General features: G+C 37.3%; 5 protein-coding genes, 2 non-coding genes and 2 pseudogenes across 7 annotated transcripts; 6 read left to right on the forward strand and 3 right to left on the reverse strand.

Annotated features, from left to right (window-relative positions):
* Positions 1-727: 727 nt before the first annotated feature.
* On the reverse strand, positions 728-1,096 carry LOC144437242 (histone H2B, gonadal pseudogene; annotated as a pseudogene).
* Positions 1,097-1,444: 348 nt separating this feature from the next.
* LOC144437554 (histone H2A-like) lies at positions 1,445-1,819 on the forward strand. Its single transcript, XM_078126513.1, has one exon. It carries the CDS (start codon positions 1,445-1,447, stop codon positions 1,817-1,819), a length of 375 nt encoding a protein of 124 aa, XP_077982639.1.
* A 1,842-nt stretch (positions 1,820-3,661) lies between these two features.
* Positions 3,662-3,973, forward strand: LOC144437777 (histone H4). Its single transcript, XM_078126798.1, has one exon. The coding sequence runs from the start codon at positions 3,662-3,664 to the stop codon at positions 3,971-3,973; it is 312 nt and encodes a 103-aa protein (XP_077982924.1).
* A 2,521-nt stretch (positions 3,974-6,494) lies between these two features.
* Positions 6,495-6,806, forward strand: LOC144437272 (histone H4). The gene has a single exon (XM_078126188.1). It carries the CDS (start codon positions 6,495-6,497, stop codon positions 6,804-6,806), a length of 312 nt encoding a protein of 103 aa, XP_077982314.1.
* A 2,154-nt stretch (positions 6,807-8,960) lies between these two features.
* On the reverse strand, positions 8,961-9,329 carry LOC144437244 (histone H2B, gonadal pseudogene; annotated as a pseudogene).
* A 353-nt stretch (positions 9,330-9,682) lies between these two features.
* On the forward strand, positions 9,683-10,057 carry LOC144437271 (histone H2A-like). The gene has a single exon (XM_078126187.1). The coding sequence runs from the start codon at positions 9,683-9,685 to the stop codon at positions 10,055-10,057; it is 375 nt and encodes a 124-aa protein (XP_077982313.1).
* Positions 10,058-11,463: 1,406 nt separating this feature from the next.
* LOC144438351 (U4 spliceosomal RNA) lies at positions 11,464-11,602 on the forward strand. The gene has a single exon (XR_013481048.1). It is a non-coding gene; the product is annotated as a U4 spliceosomal RNA (small nuclear RNA).
* Positions 11,603-13,517: 1,915 nt separating this feature from the next.
* On the forward strand, positions 13,518-13,656 carry LOC144438353 (U4 spliceosomal RNA). Its single transcript, XR_013481050.1, has one exon. It is a non-coding gene; the product is annotated as a U4 spliceosomal RNA (small nuclear RNA).
* A 1,292-nt stretch (positions 13,657-14,948) lies between these two features.
* On the reverse strand, positions 14,949-15,260 carry LOC144437776 (histone H4). The gene has a single exon (XM_078126797.1). The coding sequence runs from the start codon at positions 15,258-15,260 to the stop codon at positions 14,949-14,951; it is 312 nt and encodes a 103-aa protein (XP_077982923.1).
* Between the last annotated feature and the right edge of the window lie 1,514 nt (positions 15,261-16,774).

The following is a 16,774-nucleotide window of genomic DNA, read 5'->3' on the forward strand; positions in this document are numbered from 1 at the left end:
ACGAATAAGAATTGCGTTGTTAGGGCCCTATTTATACGCAATCTTGTTGGGGTAGCTAGCTAGGTGGGGATAATAATTTCCTGTAGGGTCTATGATAATACTTTGAATAGTATTGCTACTTTCTACTCCATCACTATCGATGTAGCTGCAATAATTGTAACGTGTGTTTGATTTTGATGAGTTTTTTTCTTTATTTTTTTTTTTTTCAGAAGATGAACACACAAAGAAAATACAACTCAAAATGAAACAAACGCCACAATAATTGCAGTTCATATCGATGTGTGGGAGAATAAGTTCATTCATTCCAACCTTAGAGTTTCAATTTACAAAGCACCTTATTTAGTAATTCAATACCGCCATTTCCTTGTATTATTTTATTAATTTCTTGCCAAAAATGAAATGTTAAGTTTTTTTAGTGTCATTTCTTTGACCGTGTATTGCTTAGGAAAGAAATAACGGGGGAATTGGTGTAAAGCGACGTTTCTTAGAATATTCTGTTCGCATCAAAATGAGGCTTTGACGGGTAATAAACGATTGCCATATTGCAACCAAAACATTTCGATTTTGTTGGTTGACCCGAAGGTTTGTTATTACGACTATTAGAAAATTTTAATTATGTATGTATTAGAGGTATGATGTATATATACATTGGTTTGGTAGTTCTCTTTTTGGAGGATGTGGTGGTCCTGAAAAGGACCTTTTGGTTTGTGTATGCTGGGCATACGAATTATTTGGAGCTGGTGTACTTTGTGACGGCTTTGGTACCCTCACTGACGGCGTGCTTGGCAAGCTCACCGGGCAGCAAGAGACGTACAGCAGTCTGGATCTCTCTGCTAGTGATGGTGGATCTCTTGTTGTATTGGGCAAGACGGGAAGCTTCAGCTGCAATACGTTCAAAGATATCGTTGACGAAGCTGTTCATGATAGACATGGCCTTGGAGGATATACCAGTGTCTGGGTGAACTTGTTTCATAACTTTGTAGATGTAGATACCATAACTTTCCTTTCTACGTCTCTTTCTCTTCTTGTCACCACTTCGTACAGCTTTAGCCTGACCGGCTTTCTTGGCAGCTTTTCCACTTCCTTTGGGAGGCATGTTTGATTTCAATCGGATGATGACTTCAGTGTGTTGAGGCAATGCAAACGGTACACTTTTTATAGCCAAAGGAATGCAAATGAGGGATTCTAAAGATGAATGAAGTGTAAAGCGGGAAAGACAAAATTCAATAAGAATTATCACCTTTTATTCATGCATTTAACTTCGCGCCAAATCAACTCTTTGTCATTCATTACAATTGCAATTTATCACCAGTTCGTTGTTGTGATTGGCCAAAAATTACCGGCTACCAGAATCCTCCTTCGGCTATAAATTTGGACAATTTGGTGTCAGGTTCAGTCATTTAACATCAGTAGACAATACTCACGAAAAACCAACAACTTCATAATGTCTGGACGTGGTAAAGCAGGTAAAGCTAAGGGTAAAGCAAAGAGCCGTTCCAGCCGTGCTGGTTTACAGTTTCCAGTCGGACGTGTGCACCGTTTCCTTCGCAAAGGCAACTATGCTAATCGCGTTGGTGCAGGTGCCCCAGTCTACTTGGCTGCCGTTCTCGAATACTTGGCTGCTGAAATCCTAGAGTTGGCAGGGAATGCTGCCCGTGACAACAAGAAGACAAGAATCATTCCACGTCACTTGCAGTTGGCTGTCCGAAATGACGAAGAATTGAACAAACTGATGGGTGGTGTCACCATTGCCCAGGGTGGTGTATTGCCAAACATCCAGGCAGTACTTTTACCAAAGAAGACTCAATCCAAAAAGTAAATCGTATGCCCAGCATACACAAACCAAACGGTCCTTTTCAGGACCACCACATCCTCCAAAAAGAGAACTACCAAACTTTCAGCACAAACACCTTGACATGTCTTGCCTCTTTTTAATTGCAGAGAAATACATTACACAATACACAACAAAAGTTAGGGATAAAAGAGGAAACAGTTTCATTTCAAAATTACAAAAATAAGCGTGCGTATGAAAACTTGACACATTGTCAGCAGATGTGAGTAGAATAAATCGAATTTAGACTGAGGACAACAAGAATGTACTTTTCTGTCATTTGGAGGCCAATGAATATATTATAGATAGTTGCTACACTGCATTGAGGTATAAAGGGAGACCTCCATTGTCTTTGGGTTATGTTTGCACCAAGTACAGTCTAGTAGAGGGGTTTGGGTGGGTGTGAAGTTTTTGCGACACCTTCCAAAATAGTGACACATGTGCATTTATCAACATACCATTTACAGAGATCTGATAAACAATGCCGTGAATATCCACACCATTCACTTTCATTCGAAATACAAAAAAAAATTACATTTTTATAATAATGAACGTGAAAGATTATTTGCCATTCGAGTATAAAGATAATTTATTTATTTATTTAACTTTGACAACAAGTCAGGCAGTTCACACGTACAGATGACGAACACCTATAAACGTGGACCCCAAAACAAATATACATAGAAATAAAAGACAACCGGCAAAAACTACACTTACAATACAAGATGAATGGAAACACTTAAAATTACATTAAAGTACACTTTGTACAATGACAAACTGACACTCGGGTACAGGGATTTTTATGATCAAATTTGTTGACGCGTAGCTCATGGTAATGGTTTGCAATCTGAGTGTTAAATATTTCAAACGACATGTTTGTATGATACAACAAATTTGACATGAATCAATTCCCTTCTGTAAGAAAGTGGAAAACGATGCTCCTATCATTGCCGATAGGTAAAATATGTAAAACAAAAGATTGTGTAGTTCAGCCATCAGGGCGCTGTTTCAACCCACAAGTCGGAAAAATGATACATGAATACTACCATAGCATCCTTGAAAAAAAAAACAATTCTTATATTGGACTGTTGCATTACTACATACTATGTATTACTTCCTTTCCCTCACTTAAGGTTTATCTATCTATCTATCTATCTATCAGTACAAAATAAGACATTGCCATCATAATACTAATCGACAGTTTTGTTATTTGTAAGTACGATGATGTACGTTTATCCGAACGTGTGATCAAAGGTGTCCTTACACCATAGCCGTTTACGATTACACTGTTGTTGTCAATTGAAGATAATGAGAAACTGTTTCTGAGAGAATTTAATTATAGTTTGTGCTCTTTCAAATGCCTTAAACAATATATTTTTGAGAAAGACGTCTTCAAAAGATGTTAATCCAAAGTTTTGTTGTAAGAAGAGGATCCTAGAACAGAAACAATGTTAACATTCTCTCTCTCTCTCTCTCTCTCTCTCTCTCTCTCTCTCTCTCTCTCTCTCTCTCTCTCTCTCTCTCTCTCTCTCTCTCTCTCTCTCATTTGCTGAGGTAGATCAAATAGTATAGCAATAACAAACAACAATTATTCCATTGTTTCATGAAACTTAAAATCACAGCTTGGGATTCCAAGTGCGAATGAATGAGCTTGGTGAAGACTCCTGAAAAAGAGCTGGAATTCCAACTCGAACAATAGTGGTTATTTGCAAGTGTCAAAAGACGTTGTTCAGTATTACGTTCGTGTCAAGTCTATACAAACTATGGGGTAACGCCTGAGAAACCATAACAACTTAGCTCCCCAAGTGAAAACAATATCTTACAATAATCATGTCTGGTCGTGGTAAAGGAGGTAAAGGTCTAGGAAAAGGAGGCGCCAAGCGTCATCGTAAAGTTCTTCGTGATAACATCCAGGGTATCACCAAGCCAGCTATCCGTCGTCTTGCCCGTCGTGGTGGTGTCAAACGTATCTCTGGTCTCATCTACGAAGAAACTCGTGGTGTACTGAAGGTGTTCTTGGAGAATGTCATCCGTGATGCCGTCACCTACACCGAGCACGCCAAGAGAAAGACCGTCACCGCCATGGATGTCGTCTATGCTCTGAAACGCCAAGGACGTACTTTGTACGGATTTGGTGGTTAGATCCAACTACAAAAACCCAAACCAAACGGCCCTTTTCAGGGCCACCACATCCTCCAAAAAGAGAACTACCAAACCTTCAGTACAGACACCTGACAATATACAACAAAAATCGGGGAGAAAATAGGAAATAAAGAAGGGAAATTTAGTTCGTAATACAAGCAATGATCAGTCTAAAGACTCTAACTAGAGTGATTTGGTACAACATATTTTCAACACAGACTTACTTGAGAATGGCACAATAAAAGTTAAAGTCTGGTCAAAACTTGTTTTATTTGAATCCCAACGTTTCCACTGTGCACAGACAGTCTTTTTCAAGACAGTCTTTTTCAAGGGCTAAAATGCAAAAAAAAAGTATGAAACAAAGAATACAGAAATTGAAAAAACAAACTAAAATGGATGAATGGAAATACTAGATAAAAACAATATGATATTCTTTCTGTAGAATTTTGAAAATTGTTCCCTCAATCACTCGAAATGTGGGTTGATTAGTTACGATGACCAGTATTCAACGTAATTTTAGTGAACTGTTCCGATATGCAGTTTCTAACTTTGCATGACAAATTGGCCCGGGTCCACCTTGGACTATTTGAGGAAAACACTGATTCGTAGTGCTGCTATTGATACTGACTTATGAAAAGGAAAAAGGGTTTTACCGCGAGCTCGTTATAATTTTTATTCAAACACACATTCAGTCTTGCCAATGGAGATCGTTATGTTTCATTTCAGACTTACGCAAATGTGTGTGTATATTCAAACTTTCACCAAATCGAATTTAGACTGATTTCCGCTATTATTTAGGACAGCATCCTATTTATTAAAGTTTATTTAAGTTTATTTATTTTCTAAAGCGCCTTTTCTATTTATTAATATTCAAAAGCGCTGTACATAAAAGCATGGTAAAACAAATAATACAGCTAAAAACAACAAATTGGTTACAATAATTACAAAAAGGCTAAAATGACTACTTAGTAAAAGACACGTGGTAATAAATTAATACAGCTTATAATATTGTTTAAACAGATGTGTTTTAAGTTAACCTTTAAAAAGTTCAATGTCAGTAATCAGCTTTAGTTCTCCAGGAATTGAGTTCCATAGATTTGGTCCACAAATGGTAAGCGCTCTGTCATTTGGTGTATTATATGATCGAGGTACAACAAGATTTTGACTACAGTCGTTACGTAAATTGTAACGAGAATTGTTGGTACGTGTGAACGAATCCTGGAAATACAAAGGTGCTTTACCATTCAAAGCCTTAAAATAACTTTAAAATCAACTCTTGCTTTGACAGGCAGCCTTGACAGCCAGTGAAGCTCAATAAGAGATTGTGTTATTCCATCATACTTTCTCAAACCTTTTACAACTCGTGCGGCATTATTTTGTACTCGCTGCAATCTGTCAAACAAATACTGTGGCATTCCATACAATATGGAGTTTGCATAATCAAGATGAGAACTGACTAGAGAATGGACCAATGTTTCACAAGCTTTCTGATTAAGACATTTACGGATACGACAGAGATTGTATAAGTTATGATTGACTTTCTTACAGATTTGGTTAACATGACGAACCATCGATAGATTTTAATCTAACCAGCCTCCCAGATTGCGGACATGGTCAACTATTTTGATCTGATTATCTCCGACAGTAATATGCTTACTTGTTACTTTAGCTAATTGTTGTTTTGTCCCTAGTAGCATAACTTCAGTTTTGTTCTCATTTAACTTCAGTCTATATGTTGACATCCAGGCTTGTATGTCACCGACACACCTCTCTATACACTTTATAGCATCAGTTTTAAATAAAATTATATTTTTCCATAATTTTGAGGCCAATGAATATATTATAGATAGTTTTGATAGTAATGCAGATACATTAAGAGTTGCCTCCATGGTCCAGTATAGTATACAGGTTGGTGTGAAGTTTTAATGACACTTACGTACACCAAAATAATAACACATTTACAAAACAAACCAATTACAGAGATCTGATAAACCATAGACCTTCCACCCACTATGGATAAACAATGCAGTGAATGCCAACCATAGTGGCGATAATCAGATAAACAAAAGATTATATATTTCTGCCACCAGGGGCGCTGTTTCAAACCAGAAGTCGTGACGTCGACCTTGATAGTTGAGGACTATAGTATCCTTTGAAAATCAATTCTTTTTGGCAAACAGATTGTTTCTAAGAGAAGTTAATTATGTTTTGTGTTTTGAGACTCTTTCAAATGTCTTAAACAAGATAATTTTTTTTTGAGTTTTGAAAATCGTGAAGTCCACTGAATCTTTAATTCACAGCGTGCATCCTAAGTATGAATAAATAAACTTGGTAACTATCTTTTGTTTTGTGAAAAAGAGCAGGAATTCCAACTCGAACAATAGTGGTCATTTGCAAGTGTGAAAATGCGTGGTTTGGTATTACGTTCGCGTCACCTCTATATAAACTATTGGGTAACACTTGAGAAACCATAACAACGTTAACTTAGCTCCCCAAGTGAAAACAATATCTTACAATAATCATGTCTGGTCGTGGTAAAGGAGGTAAAGGTCTAGGAAAAGGAGGCGCCAAGCGTCATCGTAAAGTTCTTCGTGATAACATCCAGGGTATCACCAAACCAGCTATCCGTCGTCTTGCCCGTCGTGGTGGTGTCAAGCGTATTTCTGGTCTCATTTACGAAGAAACTCGTGGTGTACTGAAGGTGTTCTTGGAGAATGTCATCCGTGATGCCGTCACCTACACCGAGCATGCCAAGAGAAAGACCGTCACCGCCATGGATGTCGTATATGCTCTGAAACGCCAAGGCCGTACTTTGTACGGATTTGGTGGTTAGATTTCCAACTACAACAAAACCCAAACCAAACGGTCCTTTTCAGGGCCACCACATCCTCCAAAAAGAGAACTACCGAAACTAGCATAACTAACTAGTGTGTGTGTGTGTGTGTTTGTGTGTGTGTGTGTGTGTGTGTGTACACTTCTTCCTCTATTTCATCGTTATTTTACCAAAGTAACACGGTAACACTGATCGTGGTTCACCATTGCTCTCCACAGGACTTCCTACCTCCGTGCTCTTTCCATCTAAATAAACGGTACCAAAATCCCAAAAAATGTGTATAAAACGAGAAGACTTGCATTACTCCGTAAGATAGCATTGGTAAGTCAAAACTAGTACGGGAGCTTTTTTTTGTACAGTTTTCCAAGAATGGAACCGTGAAAGAATATAACTGCTTGCAATCTCAGACAACTAATAGAGCGGCATCTACCGAATATTGAAATGGTAATTAATTAAATTGCACGAATGATAATAACTTTCACCAGAATTCACCATTTATATATAATACTGTAAAAGTACAAGCTTCAACTGATATCTAGTCTTTTATGTCAGTAAAATCAATACAGGAATTATTTATGACACTACTGATTTTACAACAAAGCATACTAATAATCCATATAAATTTCAACCCGTTTTTTCGCACATAGCTTTCTTAATCGGTAGATACAAAACGCAGGTCAGGTATAGCCAGAATATTATTTTGGGATTCACATTTCGGATCCACCGATCGACCCATCATCTGTTTTATTCGTACTATTTATTTGATATTTATGGCAAATCCCACATTCTTCGTGAAGTTGGCTCCAGGATCATGTTGAAATTAATATTCATTGCACATCAACCCAAACATCACAAGTAGGAGAAATGTAGACATATGAATACCAACAGTCTCAAATTGGTGGAATAATCTCTTGAAATTGAGAAAAAATAGTCAGTGAATAGATATTAGTATGTCCATAGACCTTCCACCAACGTTAGTGGAGGGTCTATAATCAGACAGAAAGTCATGAGTCATTCACACGAGGGTTTGAATGTGAACAGGAAAATAAGTCTGCTCCAAAGTTTGCCAAAACAGTAGTTCATCAGTCTGAGACAGGTCCCATGTGAACTTCTCAAGACATTAGTTCTTGAACGAGCAGTTGTCACTAAGTTTAGCCAAGCCATTTTTATACATTATTATTCTTTTAGTTGTGCAAATCATCCTGTGACATCAATAAAATACTGAAAATGCAAGAAATGCGACAATTTACCGATATGAGAGTCTGTCATCTTTTTTTTGTTTTTCAACATTAAAAGGGCATGTAGATGTCCTGTGCACCCAAGCAATGACAAAAAATGTTTGCACCAAGTACATGCAAGAATGAATATGAAATTGGTGTGAAAATGTTATTCCAAGAACACGAGACATTTATTGTGTGGCCAATGACCACTGTGAACAAAATGATGGCGAATTGCTGGGAAAAAATAACCCGACGACAACTAATGGAAAATCTACAAGAAACATATTGACGGATTTCAACATCTTTGTATCTGAATGTGAATCTAAAAATAAAATTCAGTTGATACTTGGCTTGTGCCTGACCTGCCTCTGCGTTTGCACTGACTGTTTCTCAATAGCTTTTGAGAATTTTGGGGGACTATGACCTGGACGGGAAACGAACTCGTTACCCTTTATAGCAACTAACAATTTAATCAGTCTACCTTTATTTTAATATGACCTTCTTTAACACTTATCAGAACATCTACACCGCATACATTGTATATATTTATGGGTGGACAACAAATGTATTTTGTGCAAGTATAGACATTAAAGAGACTTCAACGTCTATGCTGCAAGCTAATTAGTCTAGTTCTAAACTTGTACAGTATTACGTATTAAAAACTTCATTACGAATACGTAATACTGTACCTGTTTAGAACTAGACTACAAGATGTCTACATTTTCGTTGTCGCAAACCTAAGAGCTGAGAAAAATGTGCTATTGTGCTGTAACGTTGCCTACGTTTCGTTTACGTTTGGTGTAAAAAAAATGTAAATTGGGTATACCTTGTTGCAGTATAGAGAGATGTGTGTACAAGTTTTGGTAGTTCTCTTTTTGGAGTATGTAGTGGTCCTGAAAAGGACCGTTTGGTTTGTGTATGCTGAGCATACGAATTATTTGGAGCTGGTATACTTGGTGACGGCTTTGGTTCCCTCGCTGACGGCGTGCTTGGCAAGCTCACCGGGCAGCAAGAGACGTACAGCAGTTTGAATCTCTCTGCTGGTGATGGTGGATCTCTTGTTGTATTGTGCAAGACGGGAAGCTTCAGCTGCAATACGTTCGAAAATATCGTTGACGAAGCTGTTCATGATAGACATTGCTTTGGAGGATATACCAGTGTCTGGGTGAACTTGTTTCATAACTTTGTAGATGTAGATACCATAGCTTTCCTTTCTACGTCTCTTTCTTTTCTTGTCACCACTTCGTACAGCTTTAGCCTGACCGGCTTTCTTGGCAGCTTTTCCACTTCCCTTGGGAGGCATGTTTGATTTCAATCGGATGATGAGTTCAGTGTGTTGAGGCAATGCAAACGGTCCACTTTTTATAGCCAAATGAATGCAAATGAAGGATTCGAAAGTTGAATGAAGTGTTAGGCGGGAAAGAGAAAATTCAATAAGATTTATCACCTTCTATTTATGCATTTAACTTCGCCAAAAACAACCCTTTGTCATTCATTAAGATTGTAATTTATTACCAGTTCGTTGTTGTGATTGGCCAAAAATTATCGGCTACCAGAATCCTGCTTCGGCTATAAATTTGGACAATTTGTTGTCAGGTTCAGTCATTTAACATCAGTAGACATAGACAGTACTCACAAAAAACCAACACCTTCATAATGTCTGGACGTGGTAAAGCAGGTAAAGCTAAGGGTAAAGCAAAGAGCCGTTCCAGCCGTGCTGGTTTACAGTTCCCAGTCGGACGTGTGCACCGTTTCCTTCGCAAAGGCAACTATGCTAATCGCGTTGGTGCAGGTGCCCCAGTCTACTTGGCTGCCGTTCTCGAATACTTGGCCGCTGAAATCCTAGAGTTGGCAGGAAATGCTGCCCGTGACAACAAGAAGACAAGGATCATTCCACGTCACTTGCAGTTGGCTGTCCGAAATGACGAAGAATTGAACAAACTGATGGGTGGTGTTACCATTGCCCAGGGTGGTGTATTACCAAACATCCAGGCAGTACTTTTACCAAAGAAGACTCAATCCAAAAAGTAAATCGTATGCCCAGCATACACAAGCCACACGGTCCTTTTCAGGACCACCACATCCTCCAAAAAGAGAACTACCAAACCTTCAGTACAGACACCTTGACATTTCTTGCCTCTTTTAAATACAGAGAAGTACATTACACAATACGATATACAACAAAAATCGGGGAGGAAATGGGAAATAAAGAAGGGAAATTTAGTTCGTAATACAAACAAGTATCGGTCTAACGAGAGTGATTTAGTACAACACATGTTCAACACAGACTTACTTGAGAATGGCACAACTTGAGTTCCAATAAAAGTTAAAGTCTGGTCAAAACTTGTTTTATTTGAATCCCAACGTTTCCACTGTGCACAGACAGTCTTTTTCAAGGGATAAAATGCAAAAAAAGTATGAAGCAAAGATTACAGAAATTGAAAAAAAAAATAAAATGGATGAATGGAAATACTAGATAAAAACAATATGATATTATTTTGAAAATTGTTCCCTCGATCACTCGAAATGTGGGTTGATTAGGTACGATGACCAGTATTCAACGTAATTTTAGTGAACTGTTCCGATATGTAGTTTTTAACTTTGCATGACAAATTGGCCCGGGTCCACCTTGGACTATTTGAGGAAAACACTGATTCGTAGTGCTGCTATTGATACTGACTTATGAAAAGGAAAGGGGGTTTTACCGCGAACTCGTTATAATTTTTATTCAAACAAACATTCAGTCTTGCCAATGGAGATCGTATGTTTCATTTCAGACTTACGCAAATGTGTGTGTGTATACAAACTGACACATTGTCAGCAGATGTGAGCGGAATACATCGAATTTAGACTGATTCTCGCTATTATTTAGGACTGCGTACATACATACATACATACATACATACATACATACATACACATACAAACACAAACAAGCAGACAAACAAACAAACAAACGCGCGCACACACAAACATTTATGCTAATATAAAATCAAAACTTGCTCAAGCATACTTTCGCATTGTCGTTAAAGAGAAAAGATTTTTGTAAAAAAATTTTTTTTTAAAAATCACATTATACCCAACGTATATCAGACGGTCAAGTACCTACCCCTCTGTGAGTTGTTTTCGATTTCCGTTAACACGTTATAACTTGCGAATTCATATTGACGGTTCTATAAAAAATATAAATTATTTGACGATATAAAATGTGTTGATTTCATTCATTTTCATGACAAATATCAATGGGGCGTAGTACACACCTACAGTAATAATGAATCAACATCATTTGCAAAACAATGTTAAAATTAAAACACTTGTATCATACAATAACAGACACATTTCGTTGACGTAATCAAACGTTGCCGATACGTTGTTTTCAACCGTTAGGTGTTTTTCATTCATACCCAACATATCCCAAAACGTGTCAGTTCATTGTTATTCTTGCGCAGAGGCGATATCATAGCCAATGAGGTCCATCCGAGGCGTGATAATTGCTAGTTGAAAACTTACCCCAATACCCTGCACAACGACGTGAAATACCGTCGTAGCTGCAATTTTTGACGGCCTTTACGAAGGCCTGGTTATTAAAATCTAAGATTAGAAAACAATTCCTGTTCCGAGGACGAAGGGTGGGAAATACAAAAATTCGGATGTTCCGTCTGCGAAACTTACTCCCGTACATAATTCCTCCCACACTCTGGACATGTGTCCCAAATTTTGTTATTTCCTAATTTAGTTTGTTTTTATATTTAGCGGGATTTGTACTTGTTCCCATCTGTATTTCGTTTAACGTAATGTGGACACACCCCACCCAACCCCAGGCTATGTTACGACGTACATGCATGTACTACTATATATATGTATATACTACCTAACCCAACCCCTAGACTATGTTACCACAGCTATACTTTCTGATATCATGTCAATGGCCGGAAACGAATTCTCCATCATAATCGTGTGTGTGTGTGTACACTTGTTCCTCTCTTTCTCAGTTGAAGCGGTTATTTTACCATAGTAACACCGTTACACTGATCGTGGTTCACCACTGCTCTTCCTATGGAGGTAGGAACACAGGACTTCCTACCCCCATGCTCTTTCCATCTAAATAAATGGTAACAAAATCCTCAAAAATGTATATAAAACGAGAAGACTTGCATTACTCCGTAAGATAGCATTGATAAGTCAAAACTAATACGGGAGCTGGGGCAACCTGGCCTCTTTTTATCTTTTTTTTTTCTTTTTTACAGTTTTCCAAGAATGGAATCGTGAAAGAATATTATTGCATGTAATCTGGCACAGACAAGTAACAAAATAACATTCTAGGACTGAAATTCCAAAACAAATAAACAATATTTTCTCTTGCCTTTTGCATACAATCTGTACTGTACTGAATTGGCCGTATTTTCGGGTATTTTAAGCTCATCGTAACTTTCACCAGATTTCACCATTTAGATATTGTAAAAGCACAGACCTCAACAGATATCTATTCTTACATGCCAGTAAAATCAATATAGGAATTATTTATGGTACTACTGATTTTACAGCAAAGCATACTAATAATCCATATAAATTTCAACCCGTTTTTTTTTCGCACATGGCTTCCTTAATCTGTCGATACAAAGCGCAGATCAGGTCAGCTACATCCAGAATATTATTTTGGGATTCACATTTCGGACCCACCGATCGACCCATCATTTGTTTTTATTCGTAATATTTATTGGTATTTATGGCAAATCCCACATTCGTCAAGAAGTTGGCTCCAGGATCATGTTGAAATTAATATTCATTGGACATCAACCCAAACATCACAGGTATGAGAAATGTAGACATATGAATACCAACAGTCTCAAATTGAAGGATAATCTCTTGAAATTGAGAAAAAATAGTCAGTGAATAGATATTAGTATGTGCATAGACCTTCCACCAACGTTAGTGGAGGGTCTATAATCAGACAGACAGTCATGATTCATTCACACGAAGGTTTGAATGTGAACAGGAAAATAAGTCTGCTCCAAAGTTTGCCAAAACAGTAGTTCATCAGTCTGAGACAGGTCCCCTGCGAACTTCTCAAGACATTTAGTTCTTGAACGAGCAGTTGTCACTAAGTTTAGCCAAGCCATTTTTATACATTCTTATTCTTTTAGTTGTGCAAATCATCGTGTGTCTTCAATAAATACTGAAACTGCAAGAAGTGCGACGATTTACCGATATGAGAGTCTGTCATCTTTTTTTTGTTTTTCAACATTAAAAGTGCATGTAGATGTCCTGTGCACCCAAGCAATGACAAAAAATGCTTGCACCAAGTACATGCAACCTACAGTAATAATTAATCAACATCATTTGCAAAACAATGTTAAAATTAAAACATTTGTATCATACAATAACAGACACATTTCGTTGACGTAATCAAACGTTGCCGATACGTTGTTTTCAACCGTTAGGTGTTTTTCATTCATACCCAACATATCCCAAAACGTGTCAGTTCATTGTTATTCTTGCGCAGAGGCGATATCATAGCCAATGAGGTCCATCCGAGGCGTGATAATTGCTAGTTGAAAACTTACCCCAATACCCTGCACATCGACGTGAAATACCGTCGTAGATGCAATTTTTGACGGCCTTTACGAAGGCCTGGTTATTAAAATCTAAGATTAGGAAACAATTCCTGTTCCGAGGACAAAAATTCGGATGTTCCGTCTGCGAAACTTACTCCCGTACATAATCCCTCCCACACTCTCCACATGTGTCCCAAATTTTGTTATTTCCTAATTTAGTTTGTTTTTATATTTAGCGGGATTTGTACTTGTTCCCATCTGTATTTCGTTTAACGTAATGTGGACACACCCCACCCAACCCCAGGCTATGTTACGACGTACATGCATGTATTACTATATATATGTATATACTATACCTAACCCAACCCCTATATTATGTTACCACATACTAGTATAATATACTTTCTGATATCATGTCAATGGCCGGAAACGAATTCTCCATCATAATTTAATCCGCTTTTCATACTATATTACACTTTTCCTGGCTTTGCACTCAGCTGTCTCATAATAAATTAATGGCGGAACTTTTCTTGAGAACCTGAATTTTCTATTTAAAAAAATCACAGGACACTTCCATAATTAGTTTTTGATATTTAATTTCGTATTGCGTTGAAACACAGACATTATGAAGTTGTTGGTTTTGTGAGTACTGTCTACTGATGTTAAATGACTGAATCTACCACCAAATTGTCCAAATTTATAGCCGAAGGCCAATCACAACAACGAACTGGTAATAAATTGCAATCTTAGTGAATGACAAAGAGTTGATTTGGCGCGAAGTTAAATGCAAAAATACAAGGTGATAATTCTTATTGCATTTTGTCTTTCCCGCCTAACACTTCATTCATCTTTAGAATCCCTCATTTGCATTCATTTGGCTATTATAGTGCTGGAACGTTGCCTACGTTTCGTTTACGTTTGTCATGTCAATGTGTAACAAATGTAAATTGGGTATATCTTGTTGCAGTTATTTTACAGCGATAGAGAGTTGTGTGTATTAGTATTGGCAGTTCTCTCTTTTGGAGGATGTGGTGGCCCTAAAAAGTCATTTTACTTTGATATGCAGCTTTACTCTATTGTTCACGTCTGCCATGCTGTACTACTGATATTGGTATCAGTATATATTTCATCTGATTACTTCGGTTTAATCATATCAAGAAATTACTTCAATAATAGACCATGATGGGTTTGTCTTTTATTCACTTTTCGTGTAGGGTCTGTGCATTTTCAACTTAGAAACTTGGATGAAGCAACAACAAATGTACACTACTATACTTTAATTATGTATGCTAGTTTCGGTAGTTCTCTTTTTGGAGGATGTGGTGGCCCTGAAAAGGGCCGTTTGGTTTGGGTTTTTGTAGTTGGATCTAACCACCAAATCCGTACAAAGTACGTCCTTGGCGTTTCAGAGCATAGACGACATCCATGGCGGTGACGGTCTTTCTCTTGGCGTGCTCGGTGTAGGTGACGGCATCACGGATGACATTCTCCAAGAACACTTTTAGTACACCACGAGTTTCTTCGTAGATGAGACCAGAAATACGTTTGACACCACCACGACGGGCAAGACGACGGATAGCTGGTTTAGTGATACCCTGGATGTTATCACGAAGAACTTTACGATGACGCTTGGCGCCTCCTTTTCCAAGACCTTTACCTCCTTTACCACGACCAGACATGATTATTGTAAGATATTGTTTTCACTTGGGGAGCTAAGTTGTTATGGTTTCTCAAGTGTTACCCCATACTTTATATAGTGCTGAGACGAACGTAATATCAAACAACGTCTTTTCACACTTGCAAATTACCACTATTATCTGAGTTGGAATTCCCGCTCTTTTTCAAATAAGCTTCACCAAGCTCGTTCATTCGCACTTAGGATCCCAAGCTGTGATTTTAAGATTCCATAAAACAAATGTTAGTTGATTATTATATTATGCATCAGCTAATAAGAATATAAACATTACTTCTGTTGTAGAATCCTCAAACTCTGTAGAAATGTCTTTTGAAAACATAATAAATATCTTGTTTAAGATACACATGTACTTGAGAGTGTTTAAATACAAAAATAATAAACTTCTTTCTGATATTCCTATAGCAAATAAATAAATCTCTCTCCAGCGTTTATGGTTACAAGAGGTGTGAAGAGTTCGTTTCCCCATCAACCCTCCATGTCAATTCATTAGGACTCATCTAAACATTCCAACGACACTACGCTGCACCAGTACCATCAAACTATAGGCCCTACGTTTCATGGGTTCGATAACCGACCAATTGTTTTCGTGTGTTAATTTACAATCCAGTAACTTATAAATATATCATGTCGTCGTACCAATACCAATACTAATACCAATGCACTACATGTTACGACTATAGTTATTCAATATGACCCCTCATGACACTTTGTTAGCATTTCCTACATGTGAATATGTTTTGTTAAATATTTGTAATAATACAGTCTCCGATATAATTTGAGATAATATAGTTAAGCCTACCACTGGTAGTATATTTTAACTGATAGCTTACAACATATATTTCAATTGTATGCAGCGGAAATTGAATGGTACAGTGCAGCTTTTCGATTTATTTGTTGGTGTCTTTACTTTCATATCCTGTATGCACAAAGAAAGTAAGAGACAAAAGATGTATTTATTTGAGTATCTGTTGTAGCTATTCATTATCTCTTCTATTCGTAGATTTTAGATACATGGTTGTTTTCTGTGTTTGTTTGTTTTTTGTTATTTATACACTTGGCAATTCGCCCTCAAAGACAGATTTAGGCTTATTGAATGTATCCTTCGTTACAATATTTTTAAGTTATACAGACAAATTAACGTTTCAACGATTTGTGACAACGTAACGATATTTTTCATATTTTTTACTTTTCCTGGATTTTTTCGCTTTTGGAAGGGTAAATGATAGACCACGATCAGTGAAAAAGGCGTGTTTCCGATAACATGGCCTATGGAAATAGGGTAGGTAGATCGGGGTTTTTATTTTATACTTTTCATTATTTCACCTTTGAAAAAGATTTCTTCGACCAAAAACAAACGAAATGTCGGTCAGAATACCCCTTCTGTGATAGTTTGATCTGTCTGTGGTTTGATGAAATATGTACAGACATCGCTGGGGAAATAAAACACATATACACGAAGATACAGAACATCTTATCTTTTCCTATCAAAAATACCTG

Source organism: Glandiceps talaboti, chromosome 7 (assembly GCF_964340395.1).
Source record: "Glandiceps talaboti chromosome 7, keGlaTala1.1, whole genome shotgun sequence".
Taxonomy (NCBI): domain Eukaryota; kingdom Metazoa; phylum Hemichordata; class Enteropneusta; family Spengelidae; genus Glandiceps; species Glandiceps talaboti.

Bases quoted from the DNA above. Each gene is read 5' to 3' on its own strand.
- LOC144437554 (XM_078126513.1), top strand. From the start codon at position 1,445: ATGTCTGGACGTGGTAAAGCAGGTAAAGCTAAGGGTAAAGCAAAGAGC.
- LOC144437271 (XM_078126187.1), top strand. From the start codon at position 9,683: ATGTCTGGACGTGGTAAAGCAGGTAAAGCTAAGGGTAAAGCAAAGAGC.
- LOC144437776 (XM_078126797.1), bottom strand. From the start codon at position 15,260: ATGTCTGGTCGTGGTAAAGGAGGTAAAGGTCTTGGAAAAGGAGGCGCC.
- LOC144437272 (XM_078126188.1), top strand. From the start codon at position 6,495: ATGTCTGGTCGTGGTAAAGGAGGTAAAGGTCTAGGAAAAGGAGGCGCC.
- LOC144437777 (XM_078126798.1), top strand. From the start codon at position 3,662: ATGTCTGGTCGTGGTAAAGGAGGTAAAGGTCTAGGAAAAGGAGGCGCC.